Genomic DNA, 20,387 nt, shown 5'->3' with positions numbered 1-20,387 from the left:
AGGATGGTTGCTTTCAAGTTTTAGCAGTTATGAATAAACCTAGTACATATTTGTATAGTTTTTCTGTGGAGATATTTTCAACTCATTTGGATACGTGCCAAGGAGTGCAATTTTCTCTGTCATGTAGTATGTTTAGTCTTGTAAGAAACTGCCAAGCTGTCTTCCAAAGCGGCTGTACCATTTATTTTATTTTATTTTATTTATATATATTTTTTGAGACAGAGTCTCGCTCTGTCGCCCAGGCTGGAGTGCAGTGGCATGATCTTGGTTCACTGCAACCTCCACCTATTTTAGTAGACACGGGTTTTTACCATGTTGGCCAGGCTGGTCTCAAACTCCTGACCTCAAGTGATCACTCTCCTCGGCCTCCCAAAGTGCTGGGATAACGGGGGTGAGCCACTGCAACGGGCCGTGGCTGTACCATTTTTGCATCCAACTAACAATGAATGAACATTCCTCTTGCATCTCATCCTAATCAGCATTTGGCATTTTCAGTATTTTGGATTTTAAAATGCCATTCAAATAGGTGTGTAGTGGTATGCCATTGTTGCTTTAATTTGCAATTCCCTAATGACACACAATGAGTATCTTTTTTAAAGGCAGGGTTGTTTTGTTTTGTTTTGTTTTGTTTTGAAATGGAGTCTTGCTCTGCCACCCAGGCTGGAGTACAGTGGCATGATCTCAGCTCACTGCAACCTCCACCTCCCAGGTTCAAGCAATTCTCCCACCTTAGCCTCCCAAGTAGCTGGGACTACAGGCACCCGCCACCATGCCTGGCTAATTTTTGTATTTGTAGTGGAAATGGGGTTTCACCATGTTGGCCAGGCTAGTTTCAAACCCCTGACCTCAGGTGATCTGTCTGCCTTGGCCTCCCAAGGTGCTGGGATTACAGGTGTGAGTCACCACGCCCAGCCTGGCTGGGGTTTTGTTTTTATATGAGTTTCACACACACCTGAGTAAGTGGCTGCAGACAGAGAAGTTAACAACTTTGGCTGTTAGCTTGAACCTGTGATTTATGAATACCAAAAAGACAAATACAGAATCTAAGGAAACACATAACAGTCCTGTATACACCCACCAGCTGGCAGCCCTATTCCCGGTGTGTCCCATGTACCTACCATTGACCTGAAACCCAGTTCATATGTGCTCACTGAACATTTTGTAGAGCAGTAAATACACATCATCACACAGATTCCCTACTCATTTATATTTTTATTTTTTGAGACGGAGCCTTGCACTGTCACCCAGGCTGGAGTGCAGTGGCGCAATCTCTGCTCACTGCAACTTCCGCCTCCTGGGTTCAAGCGATTCTCCTGCCTGAGCCTCCTGAGTAGCTGGGATTACAGGCACCCGCCACCACGCCCAGCTAATTTTTGTATTTTTAGTAGAGACAGGGTTTCACTATGTTGTCCAGGCTGGTCTTGAACTCCTGACCTCGTGATCTGCCCACCTCAGCCTCCCAAATTGCTGGGATTACAGGGGTGAGCCACCTCATCCGGCCTTCCTTTTATTTTTTGACAAGTGTTTCCATTTGTTATCTCTATTTATCCCTCCAAACAGTTAATAAGCGATGTTTTCAAGTATGAAAAAAGAAATACATATAGGAGACAGAAGCATAATGTGTCCAAGGTTCCAGCACAGCCAGTCTCAACTTCATTCTTTGACTTCTCAGACTCTTGCTAAAACTCTACTGTAACCTTGCTTTTTTCCCTCTTCACATGTCACAGATAGATTTCTGTAGGACTGGCCGGGCGCGGTGGCTCAAGCCTGTAATCCCAGCACTTTGGGAGGCCGAGGCGGGTGGATCACAAGGTCAGGAGATCGAGACCATCCTGGCTAACACGGTGAAACCCCGTCTCTACTAAAAAATACAAAAAAATTAGCCGGGCGTGTTGGCGGGCGCCTGTGGTCCCAGCTACTCGGGAGGCTGAGGCAGGAGAATGGCGTGAACCCAGGAGGTGGAGGTTGCGGTGAGCCGAGATCGCGCCACCGCACTCCAGCCTGGGGGACAGAGAAAGACTCCGTCTCAAAAAAAAAAAAAAAGATTTCTGTAGGACTATTTCTGCCACTATTTTTGAAATAACATAATCATTGTTAGTCCAAACTGCACCATCCTGTAAGCCCCCTGCCATTTCACAGACCTTGGTCAGAGTGAAGCATTCCACGGAGGGAGGGCCTTGAGAAACATCCTCCCCAGCTGCCTGACTTTCTTATCACATCCTGCTGGGAAAAGGTCCAAGGGAGAGCACTATCACATCCTGCCAGAAAAAAGGCCAAACTGCCTCAGGAACATCTTATGCACATCCTCTGGCCGGGTGCAGTGGTTCACGCCTGTAATCTCAGCAATTTGGGAGGCCGAGGCGGGCGGATCACCTGAGGTCAGGAGTTCCAGACTGGCCTGACCAACATGGTGGAACCCTGTCGCTACTAAAAATACAAAAAAATTAGCCGGGCGTGGTGGCACGCGCCTGTAAAGCCAGCTACTCGGGAGGGTGAAGCAGAAGAATCTCTTGAACTCCGGGAGGCGGAGGTTGCAGTGGGCCGAGATCACGCCATTGCACTCAAGCCTGGGCGACAAGAGCGAGACTCCTCAAAAAACAAACAAAAAACAAAAAAAACCCACCATCCTCCTGGGCAGCAAGCCATACCCTCCCGCCGCGCCCCCTCCTCCCTACCCCTGACCCCTCTCACCCAGGCCTATAATTGCCCCAGCCTGTAAGCAGTGGTGGGTTCTGGCACTAAGCTAGTTCTCCCCATCACAGGTCTTGTGCTGGACATAAAACCTGCATTGCTGTAGAGCTGCCAACTCTCTGCCTTTCTTTAATCCTCGCCTTCCCTTCAAAACCTAACAATTATTATTAATAGATTTCTGTAATTTTCACAAGTATTTTCACAGATAATTCCAACTCCCTGTAAAATGATAACTCACTTCTCAGGAAGGAGATAAGATCATGAAAGTTCACAGTTTTTATTGGGGATAATACGTTCCCTATGTACATACACTCCAACTATGGAATGGCACAAAATGTCCTGTCAGGAAATGGCATGTATCAGTCACTCTCATTTTCAGATAGGATTGAGACTTTTAAAATAAATGTAAAATATTTCAGACATGAAGTAATAAGTATTATTAGAATAAAAGCATTGCACTCTTGGTAGGAACACAATCACTGACTCTACAGACAGTAACGATGTTTTCTCTTGGATCCAGAGGCACAGCGTCACCCTTTCAATCTACGTCGATACCTCCTGTCATCTTTTGTGCAAATTCCCAGCCATGTAGTCTTTCTTTGTTCTCTTGGACCAACCATATTGAAGCTTAATAAATAGAAGTCAAAGCTTAACTGTATGTGTATTTGAAAAGCAACATATGACTGAGAGGCATCAGTAGAGACAGAGTGTCTTTATGGTATGGTGTGTCCCTTTGGAGGTGTAGCCGTTGTGAACTTGCTGTGCTTCACAATCCGATATCATAGGTCCCTCACATTTCTGTGAGTATCCTAGATCTTACTTCAAGAAAATCTGGTTATGTGGCCTTTAAGAGCAACCCAAGCCCCGTCCTGTCCGTGGAGTCCGGCCCTCCGTTTACCAGCTTCCCTGACGGTGCCACTGAGCCTCTATCCGCCATATAAGGACTGACCAACGCTCTAAGGCAAGTCCAGAAGCGGTGTCGAAACTTCATAACCCAGAAGACACTGCGGTTCTCGGCAGCGCGACTGACCCAATGGAGGTGCAGGAAGGAACGTTTGCGTGCGTGCGTGCGTGCGTGCGTGCGCCCGCATCGTAGGAGGGCGGGACTTCCGGCGTCCTCCTGCGGTGGTTGATTTGGTTTTCTCTGGTGTTTTAACTAGTTCCGGCCTTTGGCGCTGTATGACGTCACCGAAGTGACGGAGCGGAAAAGCGCGAGAAGCGGCTTGGTTCCTTCTGCGCAGAGGCGGTAGTGACACAGGCACAACTGACTGTGGCAGAAGCTCAGCTGACAAGGACTGGGGACAGCGGTGTCCTTGTCTTGCCTTTGTCGCCCCCGCCCCCTCTTCCCTGGCTAGACCTGCGGAGTGCCCGCCGAAGAACCTGAGGTGGGTGCCCCATCCCAGGAACCCCCCCAACCTCCGCCCGACCCCGCCTTCCAGTGCTGAAGCCCTCGAAGAGAGGGGCGTTCCTGTGTGGGGTCCCCGTATCAGCTGGTTTGATGCAGCCTCAGAGCTCCCTTCATGGACCTCAGGTTCAGAGCATGGAGGCGCTGCCGACTGGGCCGCGTCGGGGAGCCCGGAGTGTGGGTTGTTTCTGCGGGAAAGAGAGAGTTTTGTGAATTCTCTCTTGGAATGGCAACCTGAGCAGCCGGTATAACCATGGAAGGTTGTCAAGGGAAGACCAGTGGGAGGGGCAGGTCCAGAGTTAGAACGAGCAGGATGGGGAATTGACACAGAGAGACCCAGAAGAGGCCACTGCAGTGGATCCCAGAGGCTGGCTGCACCAGAGCCGTGGTAGAAGAGGGGCAATGTGATGGGATTCTGGATAGATCTGGAAGATAGAGCCAACAGGTTTTCCTGCCGTGTCAGGTATGTCTGTGAACAAAAATAGGGAGTGAAGGGCCGTTTTTTTTTCTATTTTGCCTGAACATCTGAAAGAATGAAGTTGGGGAAGTCAGCAGCATGAGAAGTAGGTTTCATGGAGAAGATCATGGGTTGGAGTTTGGCCAGTGTGATTCTCAGGCGTCTCAAGTTGAAAATGTCGCATGGGTAGGGGGCCAGAAAGGTCTGGAGTCTACAGGAGAGAGCTGGTGTAGATTCTTCAAAAGAATAGAGGGTGGCCGGGCGCGGTGGCTCACGCCGGTAATCCCAGCACTTTGGGAGGCCGAGGCGAGCGGATCACAAGGTCAGGCGTTCAAGACCAGCCTGACCAACATGGTGAAACCCCGTCTTTACTAAAAATACAAAAATTAGCCGGGGGTGGTGGCGCGCGCCCGTAATCCCAGCTACTCGGGAGGCTGAGGCAGGAGAATTGCTTGAACCCGGGAGGTGGAGATTGCAGTGAGCCAAGGTCGGGCCACTGCACTCCAGCCTGGGCGACAGCGAGATTCCGTGTCAAAAAAAGGTGCGGAGCGTGGGTCTCTTCCGCGGAAACTGACACTGCGTTTCCGTTGTCGGCCTCCCGCTGCAGGAGCCATATATTGAAGACCATGTCTGGAAGCTTCTACTTTGTAATTGTTGGTCACCATGATAATCCAGTTTTTGAAATGGAGTTTTTGCCAGCTGGGAAGGCAGAATCCAAAGACGACCATCGTCATCTGAACCAGTTCATAGCTCATGCTGCTCTCGACCTCGTAGATGAGAACATGTGGCTGTCGAACAACATGTACTTGAAAACTGTGGACAAGTTCAACGAGTGGTTTGTGTCAGCATTTGTCACTGCGGGGCATATGAGGTTTATTATGCTTCATGACATAAGACAAGAAGATGGAATAAAGAACTTCTTTACTGATGTTTATGATTTGTATATAAAGTTTTCAATGAATCCATTTTATGAACCCAATTCTCCTATTCGATCAAGTGCATTTGACAGAAAAGTTCAGTTTCTTGGGAAGAAACACCTTTTAAGCTGAATGGAGAAAATTCCAAAATAAATGATGTCACCACAATGGTGTATATTCAGGAATGTGTACATTGTAAATTCCTTGATTAAATAGCCTGGAACTCTTTTGTGTATTCTCAGCTTATCTAAACAATGAAATTCCTTTTATATTAAAAAATAGTACATTCTATCTCATGTCACATATCAGTAGATCAATTGGTATTTCCTTGTAAACAGTGTTATTTATAAAGAGCTCGTTATCAATAATAATGATTTTTTTTTTTTGAGACGGAGTTTTGCTCTTGTTGCCTAGGCTGGAGTGCAGTGGCACAATCTCGTCTCACTGCACCCTCTGCCTCCCAGGTTCAAGCAATTCTTCTGCCTCAGCCTCCCGAGTAGCTGGGATTACAGGCTCCCAACACCATGCCTGCCTAATTTTTTTTTGTATTTTTAGTAGAGATGGGGTTTCACCATGTTGGTCAGGCTGGTCTTGAACTCCTGACCTCGTGATCTGCCTGCCTTGGCCTCCCAAAGTGCTGGGATTACAGGCGTGAGCCACCACTCCTGGCCATGAAATATTTTTACTTAAAAATTGGGAATAAGCTTTCTTTTTCTTTCTTTTTTTGTTTTTGTTTTTGTTTTGTTTTTCTTTTGAGATGGAGTCTTGCTCCTGTTGTGCAGGGGCTGGAGTGCAGTGGCACGATCTTGGCTCACTGCAACCTCCACCTCCCGGGTTCAAGCAATTCTCCTTCTTTAGCCTCCTGAGTAGCTAGGATTACAGGCGTGCACCACCATGCCTGGCTAATTTTTGTATTTTTAGTAAAGACGGGATTTCACCATATTGGTCAGGTTGGTCTTGAACTCCTGACCTCGTGATCTGCTCGCCTAGGCCTCCCAAAGTGCTGGGATTACAGGTGTGAGCCACTGCGCCCGGCCATGAAATATTTTTTACTTAAAAATTGGGAATAAGCTTTTGTGTGTGTGTGTGTGTGTGTGTGTGTGTGTGTGTGTTTGAGATGGAGTCTTGCTCCTGTCATGCAGGCTAGAGTGCAGTGGCACGATCTTGGCTCACTGCAGTCTCTGCCTCCCGGGTTCAAGCAATTCTCCTTCAGCCTCCAGAGTAGCTGGGATTACGGGCATACGCCTGGCTAATTTCTGTATTTTTAGTAGAGACGGGGTTTCGCCATTTTGGCCAGGCTGGTCTTGAATTCCTGACCTCAGGTTATCTGCCTGCCTCGGCCTCCCAGAGTGCTGGGATTACAGGTATGAGCCACTGCGCCCGGCCGGGAATAAGCTTTCGACTTGCCTGATTCAGATAAGTTGATTTTTTTTTTTTTTAAGATGGAGTTTCGCTCTGTTGTCCAGGCTGAAGTGCAATGGTGCTTGGCTCACTGCAACCTCCGCCTCCTGACTTCAAGCGATTCTCCTGCCTCAGCCTCCCAAAGTGCTGGGATTACAGGTGTGAGCCACCATACCCGGCCCAGATAGGTTGATCTTATAACAATCCAAAAACAAATGTCATAGTCAAGATTTGGTAGATAGATTTAAAACTAAAATATTCTGCCGTTGGAAGTGAAATGTGATAGCACATACATGGACGGTATGCATTTAGAGATGTTATAAAAATGTATTGGCAGTATACATAGCACTACTCAAGAAGCCAAAGAAACACTTGCGCAGTGCTATGTGTCACATGTCTGCTTCTGCCAGAGGCTAGGAATAGTGATCCTGCTATAATGTGAGAACCTGAATCATGTTTGTAAAATAGGAGGCTGGGAGCAGTTCCAGGCCACAGTGAAGTGTGTTGCTTCTGTCACTTTATTTTCTTATATTTCCTTTCCCTCAGACAATCAACTGTTGATACCTGTACTTGTAAAAAGTTGTAAGGCAACTTTTAGGGTTGTTGTCAAAGAAAAGCTTGAATTACATTAACATTTGTACTCAGCCTTTTAGGTAATACCCCAGAGGGGGCTGGGAATTGTCTCTTTGTTCCTATGATAAGTAGATCTTACTGTAAAATAGTAAATGTCCATTGAAAAGCGAGTAATACAACCCGTGCTAACTGGGAGCACTTGAACAATTTTGTTCCATTCTGAATAACTTTTCAGCAAGTAATTCTAAGCTTTTGTCTTATATCCTTGTGTAAAATTGCTACCATCATTTTTACCCTATTTGATTTCTTAAATAAAGATGTTTGTTCAAGAAAAAAAAAAAAAAAAGAATAGAGAGTGTAGATTGGACCGGGTCCTGAGGATCCAATTTGGTGGGGAAGTCTAAAGGTGATTGCCTGCTAGCTATGTGGTGAGGGAGGAGAGAGCTGATACTTGGGGTTCAGACCATAGGTGGAGCCATAAGCCGGGACGCCTACTTTAGAAAGGCGCAGACCTGCCATAGGAAGGATTTTGTCCTCTGCCTAGAAAAAGGAAGACTTGGATGGGATAAGGAATGGGCTTGGGATGGAGACTAAGGTTTGAAATGGTTTATATTCTGCACCTACAGGTTTGGCTGACCCTCAGGGCCACTCTGTGGGAAAAGAAAAAAGTTATCCAGGCTAGTGGAGCAGCTGGGTTCTAAACTAGGGCACTGCTTTTTCCCCTTCTCCACATATCAAGGCAAGATTGGATGATCTACTGCCCCAGTCAAGGTCTCCCAGCAAGCTCCCCTCAGAGCCTTATATAACAGGCAGTCCTGGTTGCAGAGAGGACCAGTAGCTGACCTACCTGCTCAGCCCTTCCCTACAACTCATTAAGAATATATGAAACACTTATTGGTGTAAGCACTAACCAGTGTCCTTCTAAATGTGTACACATAGGCAGTTAGAAGTGAAGCTATTCATTGAGCTAAATTCCTGCAAACACTATGTAATTGATTTGACCCAAATTTGCCTATAATTATCAACATACCATGGAAAATTTTAGTATCCTCTAAAATTTTAAAAGCTAAAAATATACACCTCAGTTTTTGAAATTCCACTACATCATTTATACTGAAAACATATAGTAAACCATTAATCCAAGAACAGTAATAGCTGATATGTATGATGAGCTACGAGTGTTTGACACCGGTAAGAGTCCTATGAGGTGGGAGCCATTCTTACAACCTATTTACAGATGAGAGCACTGAAGCTCCAGCAGGTTTACTTCTTTTCTAGAGTCACAGTGCTGCTGAGAGCCAACACTGAAGTCTGAGGAGCTGAGTTTATACAATCAACTTGAGATCAGTTTGCTTTAGGGTAAGGAAGAAGAGATGGTGGTCCAACTCTGCCTATAAGATCTTCCTATGGTTGCCCATTTCTCATGATTTCCCTCTTCCCTCAGGGTCCCCTGGCGATGGCAGAAATGAACCCTGCACAGGTGAGTGGAGTGTTTTCTACGTTTCACCTACCAGTTATTTCATAGATGGTTTTGGCACCTCCGTATAAAGAAAAGTGGTGTCCAGAGACTCTTTTTCTGTTTTTCTCCCTCTCATGTCTGAAAAGTGAGTGGTTCCACCAGTTCTAGTATCTTAAATTAGGTCTGGGATTTTTGTTTGATTGTTTTAAGTTTACTGTGACACCTTACCTAGATGGCCCTGGATTATGTGGAATGGCTCCCATTTTTGACAATTGACGTGGTAACATCTGTCAGAGTGTCATGGGCACAAGATTAAGAATGTTTCAGTGTTTAGAGGAGAGACTGAACTGGATTTTTAGGGAACTGTTATATCGGATAGGAATAGGGAGCAGAGTGGGAGGCAGCTAGAGACACAAACATCAGGCCTGGAATGACAGCCTAGGTCCTGGGTCTCTAATCTAAGGGAGGTGGTAGATGGGGAAGATTTGAAGCAGAAGAGGGCAGTGATAGGACCCTAGCTTAAGGAACTTTCTTTGGCTTCTGAGTGGAGGACAGACTGTGGAGGTGAGGGTAATGGCAGGGAGATCTGAGAGGATGCTCCTGCAGAAGTCTAGGTGGATGGTGGTGGTAACTTGTCAAGAGTAGCGGTGGCTTCAGGATGTGTTTTGAACTGGAGCTGCCCACATTTTATGATGTAGAGAATGAGGCAGCTGGGGAGGTGGGATAGAAGGGGAATCAGGAATGGCCCCATGGTTTTTGTTTGGAAGCATAGATGCTCCATCAGCTAAGATGGGAGAAGTCAGCAATATTAGGAATTTTCAGAGTGAGTATGAGGAATCAGTGTTTGTTCAGGTCACAGATGTCTCCGAGACTCCTGGTGGAGGAGTTCAGGTTGGAGACGTCCACACTACGGTGGCTGTCGTATGGACCAGGATGAAGCCATGGATTCAGTTTAGGTAACAGCATCTCTAGGTTATGGTGGCAGTGCTGTTCGAAAACAGAGAATTGGAATGGGGCATGAGAACTGGGTATCTTACTGGGTACCTGTGCGGTGGTGGAGGAGTCACTAGACAAATGAGGGAATGGAGTGTTTGTGGGGATGAGTGTATGTGAGATGGTGGAGTATAAGAGTGAGGCTTCTGAAGGAGAGTGGACATGATGGGGTTGCTGAGGGGGGTAATAGGGTGAGGTTGGAGACTTGCTAAGCATCAGTTGGGATGAGGTAATGATGGGAATTCTATTAGTCCGTTTTCATATTGCTACAAAGAACTACCTGAGACCGGTAATTGACTCACAGTTCTTTTTTTTTTTTTTTTTTTTTTTTTTTGAGATGTGGCCCAGGCTGGAGTGCAGTGGCACAATCTCGGCTCACTGCAATCTCTCCCTCCCAGGTTCAAGCGATTCTTCTGCCTCAGCCTCCTGAGTAGCTGGGACGACAGACTCACCCCACCACGCCCAGCTAATTTTTGTATTTTTAGTAGAGATGAGGTTTCACCATGTTGGCCAGGATGGTCTTGATCTCTTGACCTCATGAGCCACCCTCCTCGGCCTCCCAAAGTGTTGGGATTGCAGGCATGAGCCACTGCGCCTGGCCCATAGTTCTTCAGTTCTTCAGGCTTAACAGGAAGCGTAACTGAGAGGCCTCAGGAAACTTACAATCCTGTGTCCATGAGGCAGGACACAGCTGAGAGTCTGTGAAGTCCTCACATGGTTTGGGCAGCTGACAGTGAAGTGAGAAACAGGGCCATGTAGGGAACCTTCAACCCAGGGCTTAGGGCTGCCCCCGGTGCTAGGGGACTTTGGTGTTCTGGGGCAGTACTGGGAATGAATTGGATGCTGAGCGTATTTGCCGTGCACCACCTGCTTTCCATGTGCAGAGTGGCCTGTTAGGAGGTGAAAGAAATGCCTGTGGTGTGGGCTGAGAGGTGTCTGTGGAATTGACAGGAGTGGAGGTGTGAGAGACGGGATTGGAGGGCTGTCCAAAGAGTGATGTGCAGGCAGGAGGAGTGTGAATGGAGGGCCCCAGGCCCTAGCCCTGGTAGCTCAAGGGAGGAGGATGAGTCTGAGTTTGGTTGTCTTGGGAGGCAAGATCTGGGTGACTCCATGCAAACTGGCTGGCAGGAGAGGATGGATTCCCCCATGGGAGGCCCACATTCCTTTTCTACCTTATCTTCCATCCGTTTCCTCTGTGTGCTGGACACGGTGGCCAGTGTCAATATGGAGAGAAAAGTCACTCGTGCCACCTGGATGTGGCTTCTCTTCCACATTGGGAGGGTGTGGAGATTGAGGAAGGAAAGGAGGTGTAGGGGAGAGGGATGAGTTCCTGGAGAGAGAAATGTAGCAGTGATTGTACCCATTGGGTTTTTTTTTTTTTTTAGATGGAGTCTCGCTGTGTTGTTCCCCAGGCTGGAGTGCAGTGGCATGATCTTGGCTCACTGCAACCCGTACATCCTGGGTTCAAGCAGTTCTGCCTCAACCAAGTAGCTAGGACTACAGGCATGTGCCACCATGCCCAGCTAATTTTTGTATTTTCAGTAGAGATGGGATTTCACTGTGTTGGCCAGGCTGGTCTCGAACTCTTGACCTCAGGTGATCTGCCCGCCTCAGCCTCCCAAAGTGTTGGGATTATAGGCATGAACCACTGTGCCTGGCCCCCATGGAGTTTTCATTTACGGATGTGAGTGAGTGATGCCAGGGACAGGCCAATGACACTCAAAGAAGATATTTATTCCTTATGTTTCCCCAAGGAGGGTGCACACCACATACAGGGCCACACGGTGAAGGTTACATAGGGCCACATGGTGAAGTGCCAGATTTGATCAGGAGGAAAATTGGAGTGAGGAGAGTTTAGTTTAGTCCACAGATGCTGTTGGGATTTCCAAGGGAAACAAGGCAGGGCTGGGTGTCAGGATAGTTTAGCTAGTTTTAGTAATTCCAGGACACCTGGGCTATTGGGACTGTCCCTAGTTGTGCAGTACCTGTCCCTGGGTTGATTTACAGCATGGGAAATACTGGCTTGGTTTGAGAAAGTTAGGGATGGAGGTGGTTCAGAATTTGTGCCCAGGGTGGTAGGGGAGATGGAAACACATTTGGCTGTTAGTTTGGCCCTGTGTTTAATGGGTGGTAAATATAAGTAGAAAATAAATAGAGAACTTAAGTAAATACAGCTTGAAAAGCTGCTCATGTATTCATCTTTCCCAATTTGGCAGGGCCGTGTGGTCTTTGAGGACGTGGCCATATATTTCTCCCAGGAGGAGTGGGGGCACCTTGATGAGGATCAGAGATTGCTGTACCGCGATGTGATGCTGGAGAATTTGGCCCTTTTGTCCTCACTAGGTAAGGCCCTCACACTTGCCCAGTGTCCTGGGTTGGGCTGTGTTGTCTCCTTTTACCTGAAGGCAGCTCTGCGTTTCCCACAGTGAGACCATGGGTGCTGCTGCTTTTCCTTGTTTCCTGACATACGTTCCATGAGAGTCAGCACTGGGCTGTGTGCTCTGTGCTCCCTTTTTCCTAGCAGCCCCATCTCCTGCTGTTCTGAGGCTTGCAAGAAAGGGCTCAGGATCCAGAAATGTTGAAGTTGACGTAGAGACCCACCGGTCCTGTGTTCTAGTCAAATGCATGGGACCTCTGTGCTCTGTTGTTCCCTTGCTCTTGCCAATATTTCTTGGTGCCTTCTTGTTCCTGGAATTTCTGGCACTGACCTGATCACTAATTTGGTGAACCACTGGCTTGATTGTGTAGGATGTAGAAATCTTCTGTGAAGTTCTGGTGATTATAGAATGTGGAATATCATCAGGTGATCTCTCTGGGAATGTGCTGTCTTGTCTCTTTCTGTGTCTTTCCCCAGGACTGGTCTCTTTCAGGTCTCACAGACTGTCACCTTAAGCAATGGGGAGGGCCCTGGTATCCAAGGGGGTGGATATTACTCCCTGAAGGGCTGTAGAGACTCAGAGGGACATGATCCTGGTTCCTGGGAGTAGGGAAAAGGTGTAATATCACAGCTGGGGTCATATTACTAGGAACCTGTCTGGTGACCCCTGTTGTTTAGTTGAAGACTGGTTGCCACAACTCACTCTTCTTTTCCTTCACCCATTGTCATTTTTACTCTGACTTCTAATCCCTGGCTTCCAGCTGTTACCTATTCTCTTCGACTGCTCCCTTTGCAGTGCCATCCACTGCGTGACCTGTACTTAAGGTGAGGTCTGCATGTATTTGTCAGTAGTGCCTGAACACCATCTCCTCTGTCACAATCAGATCTCTCTGGGTTTAGACACAGCCTTCTACACACTGCTCACTAGTCACCAGCAGCCATGGCCTGTGGAAAGCCATTTGCAGAGAAGTGACTTGGAGACCCTCCTTCTCCTCTCTGCACTGTACCCCTCTCTTGTGTTCTTACCCATCATCAGGGCTCTCCCATTATGGGTATTTGCCAGGTCCAACTCTGCACAGCAGGCCTTCTTCTCATTGGCCTTAGTGTTTGTATTACTTCATTCTCACTCTGCTATTAGGAAATACCCAAGACTGGGTAATTTCTTTTTTTTTTTTTTTTTTTGGAGATGGAGTCTGGCTCTGTCGCCCAGGCTGGAGTGCAGTGGCTCGATGTCTGCTCACTGCAAGCTCTGCCTCCCAGGTTCACGCCATTCTTCTGCCTCAGCCTCCCGAATAGCTGGGACTACAGGCGCCTGTCACCGCGCCCGGCTAATTTTTTTGTATTTTTAGTAGAGACAGGGTTTCACTGTGTTAGCCAGGATGGTCTCGATCTCCTGACCTCGTGATCCGCCCGCCTCGGCCTCCCAAAGTGCTGGGATTACAGGCGTGAGCCACCGCGCCCGGCAAGACTGGGTAATTTCTAAAGGAAAGAGGTTAATTGACTCACAGGTCCCCATTGCTGGGGAGGCCTCAGGAAACTTACAATCATGGCGGAAGGCAAAGGAGAACTAGGCATCTTCTTCACAGGGCAGCAAGACAAATGAGTCCAAGCAGGGAAAATGCCAGACACATAAAACCAGCAAATTTCTTGAGAATTTACTCAGTTTCATGAGAACAGCATGGGGAAAACTGTTCCCATGATTCAATTATGTCCACCTGGTCCCACCCTTGACAGGTGGGGATTATGGGGATTACAATTCAAGATGAGATTTGGGTGGGGACACAGAGCCTAACTATATTATTCCACCCCAGCCCCTCCCAAATTTTATGTTCCTTTCACATTTCAACACCAATCATGCCTTCCTAACAGTCCCCCAAACTCTTAATTCATTCTAGCATTAACCCAAAAGTCCAAGTCCAAAGTCTCATCTGAGACGAGGCAAGTCCCTTCTGCCTATGAGCCTGTAAAATCAAAAGCAAGTTAGTTACTTCCAAGATATAATGGGATACAGGTATTGGATAAATGTACCTATTCCTAATGGAAGAAGTTGGCCAAAACAAAGCCTACAGGCCCCATGCAAGTCCAAAACCCAGCGAGGCAGGCATTAAATCTTAATGCTCTGAAATGATATCCTCTGACTCCATCTCTCACATCCAGGGCACACTGATGTAATAGGTGGGCTCCCACTGTCTTGGGCAACTCTACCCCTGTGGCTTTGCAGGGTACAGACCCCCTCTCAGCTGCTTTCATGGGCTGGCATTGAGTGTCTCTGGCTTTTTCAGGCACACGGTGCAAGCTGTTGGTGGATCTACCATTCTGCAGACTGGAGGACATGGCCTTCTTCTCATAGCTCCACTAGGTAGTGCCTCAGTAGGGAGTCTGTGTGGGGGCTCTGACCCCACATTTCCCTTCCTGCAGTACCCTAGCAGAGGTTCTCCATGAGTTCCACCCCTGCAGCAAACCTCTGCCTGGACATCAGGCATTTCCATACATCCTCTGAAATCTAGGTGGAGGTTCCTTCCCAAATATCAGTTCATGACTTCTGTGTACCCACAGGCCCAACACCATGTGCAAGCCACCAAGGCTTGGAGCTTACACCCTCTGAAGTGATGGCTGGAGCTGTACCTTGCCCCTTTTAGCCATGGCTGGAGCTGAAGCAGCTGGGATACAGGGCGCCATGTCCTGAGGCTGCATAGAGCAGGGGGACCCAGGGCCAGCAGCTGGGATGCAGGGCTCCATGTCCTGAGGCTGCACTGAACAGCCTGGGCCGGGCCCACGAAACCATTTTTCCCTCCTAGGCCTCTGGGCCTATGATGGGAGGGGCTGCCGGGAAGGTCTCTGACAGGCACTGGAGACATTTTCCTATCATCTTCATGGTTAACATTCCGCTCCTCATTACTTATGCAAATTTCTGCAGCAGCCTTGAATTTCTCCCCAGAAAATGGGTTTTTCTTTTCTAATGCATAGCCAGGCTGCAAATTTTCCAAACTTTTCTGCTTTGCTTCCTCTTGAACACTTTAGCACTTAGACATTTCTTCTGCCAGATACCCTAAATCATCTCTCTCAAGTTCAAAGTTCCACAGATATGTAGGGCAGGGGCAAGAAGCTGCCATTCTCTTTGCTAAAGCATAGCAAGAGTCACCTTTACTCCAGTTCCCAACAAGTTGCTCATCTCTGTCTAAGACCACCACAGCCTGGACTTCATGGCCCATATTGCTAAATCAGCATTTTGATCAAAGCCATTCATCAAGTGTCTAGGAAGTTCCAAACTTTCCCACATTTCCTGTCTTCTGCTGAGCCCTCCAAACTGTTCCAACCTCTGCCTGTTACCCAGTTCCAAAGTCACTTCCACATTTTCGGGTATCCTTACAGCAGTATTTCACAACCTCAGTACCAGTTTACTACATGTGTCTGTTCTCACACTGCTATTAAATACCCTTGCTGGGCGCGGTGGCTCACTCCTGTAATCCCAGCATTTTGGGAGGCTGAGGCGGGTGGGTCACCTGAGGTCAGGAGTTCGAGACCAGCCTGGCCAATATGGTGAAACCCTATCTCTACTAAAAATATAAAAATTAGCCGGGTATGGTGGCAGGTGCCTGTAATCCTAGCTACTCAGGAGGCTGAAGCAAGAGAATCACTTGAACCCAGGAGGTGGAGGTTGCAGTGAGCTGAGATTGTGCCACTGCACTCCAGCCTGGGTGACAGAGCAAAACTCTGTCTCAAAAGAAAGAAATACCCGATACTTGGCCAGGCTTGGTGGCTCACTCCGATAATCCCAGCACCTTGGGGGGCTGAGGTGGACGGGTCACTTGAGATCAGGAGTTTGAGACCAGACTGGCCAACATGGCGAAAACCCGTCTCTACTAAAAATAACAACAACAACAAAAAATTAGCCGGGCATGGTGGCTCATACCTGTTATCCCAGCTACTTGGGAGGCTGAGGCAGGAGAATTGCTTGAACCCAGGAAGCGGAGGTTGCAGTAAGCTGAGATCACGCCATTGCACTCCAGGCTCGGGGAAAGAATGAGAGTTTGTCTAAAAAAAAAAAAAAAAAAAAGACATACCCAAGATTGGATAATTTATAAAGGAAGGAGGTTGAATTGACTCACAGTTCCGCATGGTTGGGAGGTCTCAGGAGATTTACCATCATGGTAGAAGACAAAGGAGAAGCAGGCATCTTCACAGGATGGCAGGATGGAGTGAGTGCAAGCAGGGGAAATGCAAGATGCTTATAAAACCATTAGATTGGCCCACACCTGTAATCCCAGCACTTTGGGAGGCCGAGGAGGGCAGATCACCTGAGGTCAGGCGTTTGAGACCAGCCTGGCAAACATGGTGAAACCCCATCTCTACTAAAAATACAATAATTAGCCAGCGTGGTGGCACGTGCCTGTAATCCCAGCTACTCAGGAAGCTGAGGCAGGATAATCACTTGAACCCAGGATGCAGATGTTGCAGTTAACAGAGATCGTGTCACTGCACTCCAGCCTGGGCGGCAGAGCAAGACTCAGTCTCAAAATAAATAAATAAAACCCATGAGATCTCAGGAGAACTCACAATCATGAGAACAGCATGGGGCAACCATCCCCATGATTCGGTTACCTTCACCTGGTCCCACCCTTGACACGTGGGGATTATGGAGATTACAATTCAAGATGAGATCTGGGTGGGGACGCAGAGCCTAACCATATTGTTCCCAGACCAAACCGAGGGTGGGGCTGCTTATTCTCGCAGCCCAGTAATGAGATGCCGATGAACTGGGAAAAAAGAGAGTTTTTATTTCTGTAACCGGTTACAGGGAGAAGGCCTGGAAATTATTGCCAGACCAACTCAAAATTACAAAGTTTTCCAGAGCTTATATACCTTCTAAGCTATTTGTCTACATGTGAGTGTGCATTCATCTAAAGATAGAAGTGATTAACTTCTCTGTAATCAAGATCTGAGTCCTGAAGACCTCCCTCTGGAGCCTTAGTAAATTTACTTCATCTAAATGGGTCCAGGTGCTGGGGTGATTGCCCTTATCTTGTCTCCTTCTAAATCATGGAGGTTTGGGGAGTTTCTTTAGAACCCCAATAAACTTATTTGTGGAGGCCTGGGGAGTTTCTTCAGACCCCCAATAAAAGTATTTAATCCTAAACAGGTCCTGTTGAGAATTCCTTCATTATCTTTTCATCCTTTAAGGCCCAGGAAAGGCCTGGCAAAACTCTTGGTGGGCTTTTGTTACATTCCAGCCTGTGCATGAGGGCACTGGCTCTATCACCTTTTAATCAACGTAACCACTCAGTCAGTGCTGAAACCGTTGTCATGGAGGCCTGCCTGCTCAGCCGTTAGTGAGACCTGGCCTGCCACAGACCAGGGTTCATGCCCGTCACCAATTCCACGATCATTTTCATGGAGTGTCTGACTGACATTTGTGATGGGGTTGCCTCCGCTCATCACAGTCAACATGCACCTCACCAGCATTTTTATTCTTACAGGTTGTTGCCATGGAGCTGAGGATGAGGAGGCACCTTTAGGGCCAGGTGTTTCTATAGGAGTGTCACAGGTCATGGCTCCAAAGCCATGTCTATCTACCTGGAAGACCCAGCCCTGTGAGACATGTAGCTCACTTCTGAAGGACTTTCTGCGTCTGGCTGAGCATGACGGAACACACCCCGAGCAGGGACTGTACACGTGTCCAGCACATCTTCACCAGCACCAAAAGGAGCAGATTAGAGGGAAACTTTCTAGAGGGGATGGAGGAAGACCGACATTTGTGAAGAACCACAGAGTTCACACAGCAGGAAAGACCTTCTTGTGCAGTGAATGTGGGAAAGCCTTTAGCCACAAACATAAACTTGCTGACCATCAGAAAATCCACACTGGAGAAAGACCTTACAAGTGCAGCAAATGTGGGATATTGTTTATGGAAAGGTCCACACTCAATAGACATCAGAGAACTCACACTGGAGAAAGGCCTTATGAGTGCAATGAATGTGGGAAGGCCTTTCTTTGTAAGTCTCACCTTGTTCGTCACCAGACAATCCACTCTGGAGAAAGGCCTTATGAGTGCAGTGAATGTGGGAAATTGTTTATGTGGAGTTCCACACTCATTACACATCAGAGGGTTCACACTGGAAAGAGGCCTTATGGTTGCAGTGAATGTGGGAAGTTCTTTAAGTGCAACTCAAACCTCTTTAGGCATTATAGAATTCATACAGGAAAAAGGTCTTATGGTTGCAGTGAATGTGGGAAATTCTTTATGGAAAGGTCTACACTCAGTAGACATCAGAGAGTTCACACTGGAGAAAGGCCTTATGAGTGCAGTGTATGTGGGAAATTCTTTAGCTTGAAATCCGTCCTCATTCAACACCAAAGAGTTCACACTGGAGAACGGCCTTATGAATGCCGTGAGTGTGGGAAGGCCTTCCTTACAAAGTCCCACCTCATTTGTCATCAGACAGTTCACACTGCAGCAAAGCAGTGCAGTGAATGTGGGAAATTCTTTAGGTATAACTCCACACTTCTCAGACATCAGAAAGTCCACACTGGATAAGGCCCTTATGAATGCAGTGGATGTGGGAAAGCCTTCAGTCACCAACATATTGTGGCTGGACAGCAGGCAGTACACACTGGAGAAAGACTTGAGTGCTGTGAATGTGGGTAATTATGTAGGTACAGCTCTCCAGTCGCTATGTATCAGAGAATTCACACTGCAGAAACGTGTGTTCAGCAAACTTGGAACATTATTTTGGTTTGACTCTCATCTCATTAGACATTGGAGAGTTTACACTGAAGAAGAGTCTTTTCAATAAAGTAGAAAGTGGTAAAGATTCAACATGCAAGATTGTACTTACTGGGCTTCAGAATATCCACACTAGTGAAAGCCTTCTGAGTACGGCAAATGTGTGACATTATTTTGCTACTCCTTCACACTTCTTGGACACCATGTAGTTCACACTGGAAAAAGGCCACATATGTGCCTTGAATGTAGCCAAGATGATGAACAACACCCAGAAATCTCTGATTTAGCACTGAGAACTAGTATTACATGGTTTTTAAAAAACAGTGGTAAAGTACATGCCACATAAAATTTCCCATCTTAACTATTGTAATGTCTTGTTTAATACTTGAAGTACATTGACATTGTTGAGCAAAGAATATCCTGAACTCTTTATCCTGTAAAATGAAACTCTATAACCATTAAATAACAACTCATTTCCACATTTCTTCCATCCCTGGCGACCACCATTCTATTCTTAAGTCATGAATCTGACTATTCTTGGTACTTCAGAGAAGAAGAATCTTAGAGTGCTTTTCATTATTTTTTTTCACTTAGGATAATATCCTCAAAGTTCATCCATTTTTTAGCATGTGCCAGAAATTTTAAGGCTGAGCAATATTTCATTGTTTGCATTTACCACATTTCCTTTATTTCTGACATCTATTCATGGACACTTGGGTTACTTCTACCTCTGGCTATTGTGAATATTGCTACTACAAGCATAAGGGCACAAATATCTCTTCAAGACCCTGCTTTCAATTCTTATTGGGTACCCAAAAAAGTGGAACTGCTGGATCACATGGTACTTCTAACTTTAATTCTTTGATGAACTGAGAAACTTTTCCATAAAACTTGCACCGTTTTACATTCCTAACATTCCACAAAAGTTGTGATTTGTCCTCATTCTAATCCATAGAAGGCAACATTTCTAACAAGTTTCTAGGTGATTTTGTTGTTGCTGATGTAGGGACTACATTTTGAGAACTGTCCTATCCCATTTTTATAACAATGCAGATATTCTGTAAATACCCCTTGTTTCTATGTTCTATCCTATGAGTCTTTTCATTTTATTAATTTTTCCCAATGTTTGCAACCAGGAAATAGCTTGTCATCTTTGATATAAAACAGAAATCTTTGCAAAATACCAATTGCATTCTGTAGCCCTTGGATCATTTTCTCCCCTAATCTATGTAGATATTTAGTGGCATATAATCTTGTAAGAGAATACATCATGGTAAGAATACATTTTAAAGGACCTTAAGTAAGGTCACAAAATACAGCAATTTACCTGTGGACCTGCCCTCCACCCAGACCGTCCAGTCCCAACGACTGTGCTGTTACTGCTGCTTTC

At 46.7% G+C, this 20,387-nt stretch overlaps 2 protein-coding genes across 3 annotated transcripts; both read left to right on the top strand.

Moving 5' to 3' along the window:
- The first annotated feature begins 3,939 nt into the window (after window positions 1-3,939).
- On the top strand, window positions 3,940-5,705 carry TRAPPC2B (trafficking protein particle complex subunit 2B). The gene is made up of 2 exons (XM_055239962.2): window positions 3,940-4,076; window positions 5,161-5,705. Exon 2 carries the CDS (start codon window positions 5,180-5,182, stop codon window positions 5,600-5,602), a length of 423 nt encoding a protein of 140 aa, XP_055095937.1. The 5' UTR covers window positions 3,940-4,076; window positions 5,161-5,179; the 3' UTR covers window positions 5,603-5,705.
- On the top strand, window positions 3,950-20,180 carry ZNF547 (zinc finger protein 547). Of its 2 annotated transcripts, XM_055239949.2 has the most exons (5): window positions 3,950-4,076; window positions 8,723-8,803; window positions 8,889-8,924; window positions 12,113-12,239; window positions 17,751-20,180. In XM_055239949.2, exons 3-5 carry the CDS (start codon window positions 8,901-8,903, stop codon window positions 18,806-18,808), a joined length of 1,209 nt encoding a protein of 402 aa, XP_055095924.2. In that variant the 5' UTR covers window positions 3,950-4,076; window positions 8,723-8,803; window positions 8,889-8,900; the 3' UTR covers window positions 18,809-20,180. The 2 variants fall into 2 exon arrangements, with proteins under 2 accessions (XP_055095924.2, XP_055095925.2); XM_055239950.2 differs by lacking the exon at window positions 8,723-8,803 and having other exon boundaries at window positions 3,964-4,076.
- Window positions 20,181-20,387: the final 207 nt, after the last annotated feature.

Source organism: Symphalangus syndactylus, chromosome 13 (assembly GCF_028878055.3).
Source record: "Symphalangus syndactylus isolate Jambi chromosome 13, NHGRI_mSymSyn1-v2.1_pri, whole genome shotgun sequence".
Lineage (NCBI taxonomy): Eukaryota > Metazoa > Chordata > Mammalia > Primates > Hylobatidae > Symphalangus > Symphalangus syndactylus.
The sequence above is the reverse complement of the archived record's forward strand: the minus strand, read 5'-3'. Positions and strand labels throughout refer to the sequence as shown.

What these genes read in the sequence shown, in the direction of transcription:
- TRAPPC2B (XM_055239962.2), top strand. Translation starts at nt 5,180, where the DNA reads ATGTCTGGAAGCTTCTACTTTGTAATTGTTGGTCACCATGATAATCCA.
- ZNF547 (XM_055239949.2), top strand. Translation starts at nt 8,901, where the DNA reads ATGGCAGAAATGAACCCTGCACAG. An exon ending in CAGAAATGAACCCTGCACAG is followed by an intron (nt 8,925 to 12,112) that starts GTGAGTGGAGTG and finishes CCAATTTGGCAG; the next exon opens with GGCCGTGTGGTCTTTGAGGA. An exon ending in GGCCCTTTTGTCCTCACTAG is followed by an intron (nt 12,240 to 17,750) that starts GTAAGGCCCTCA and finishes TTATTCTTACAG; the next exon opens with GTTGTTGCCATGGAGCTGAG.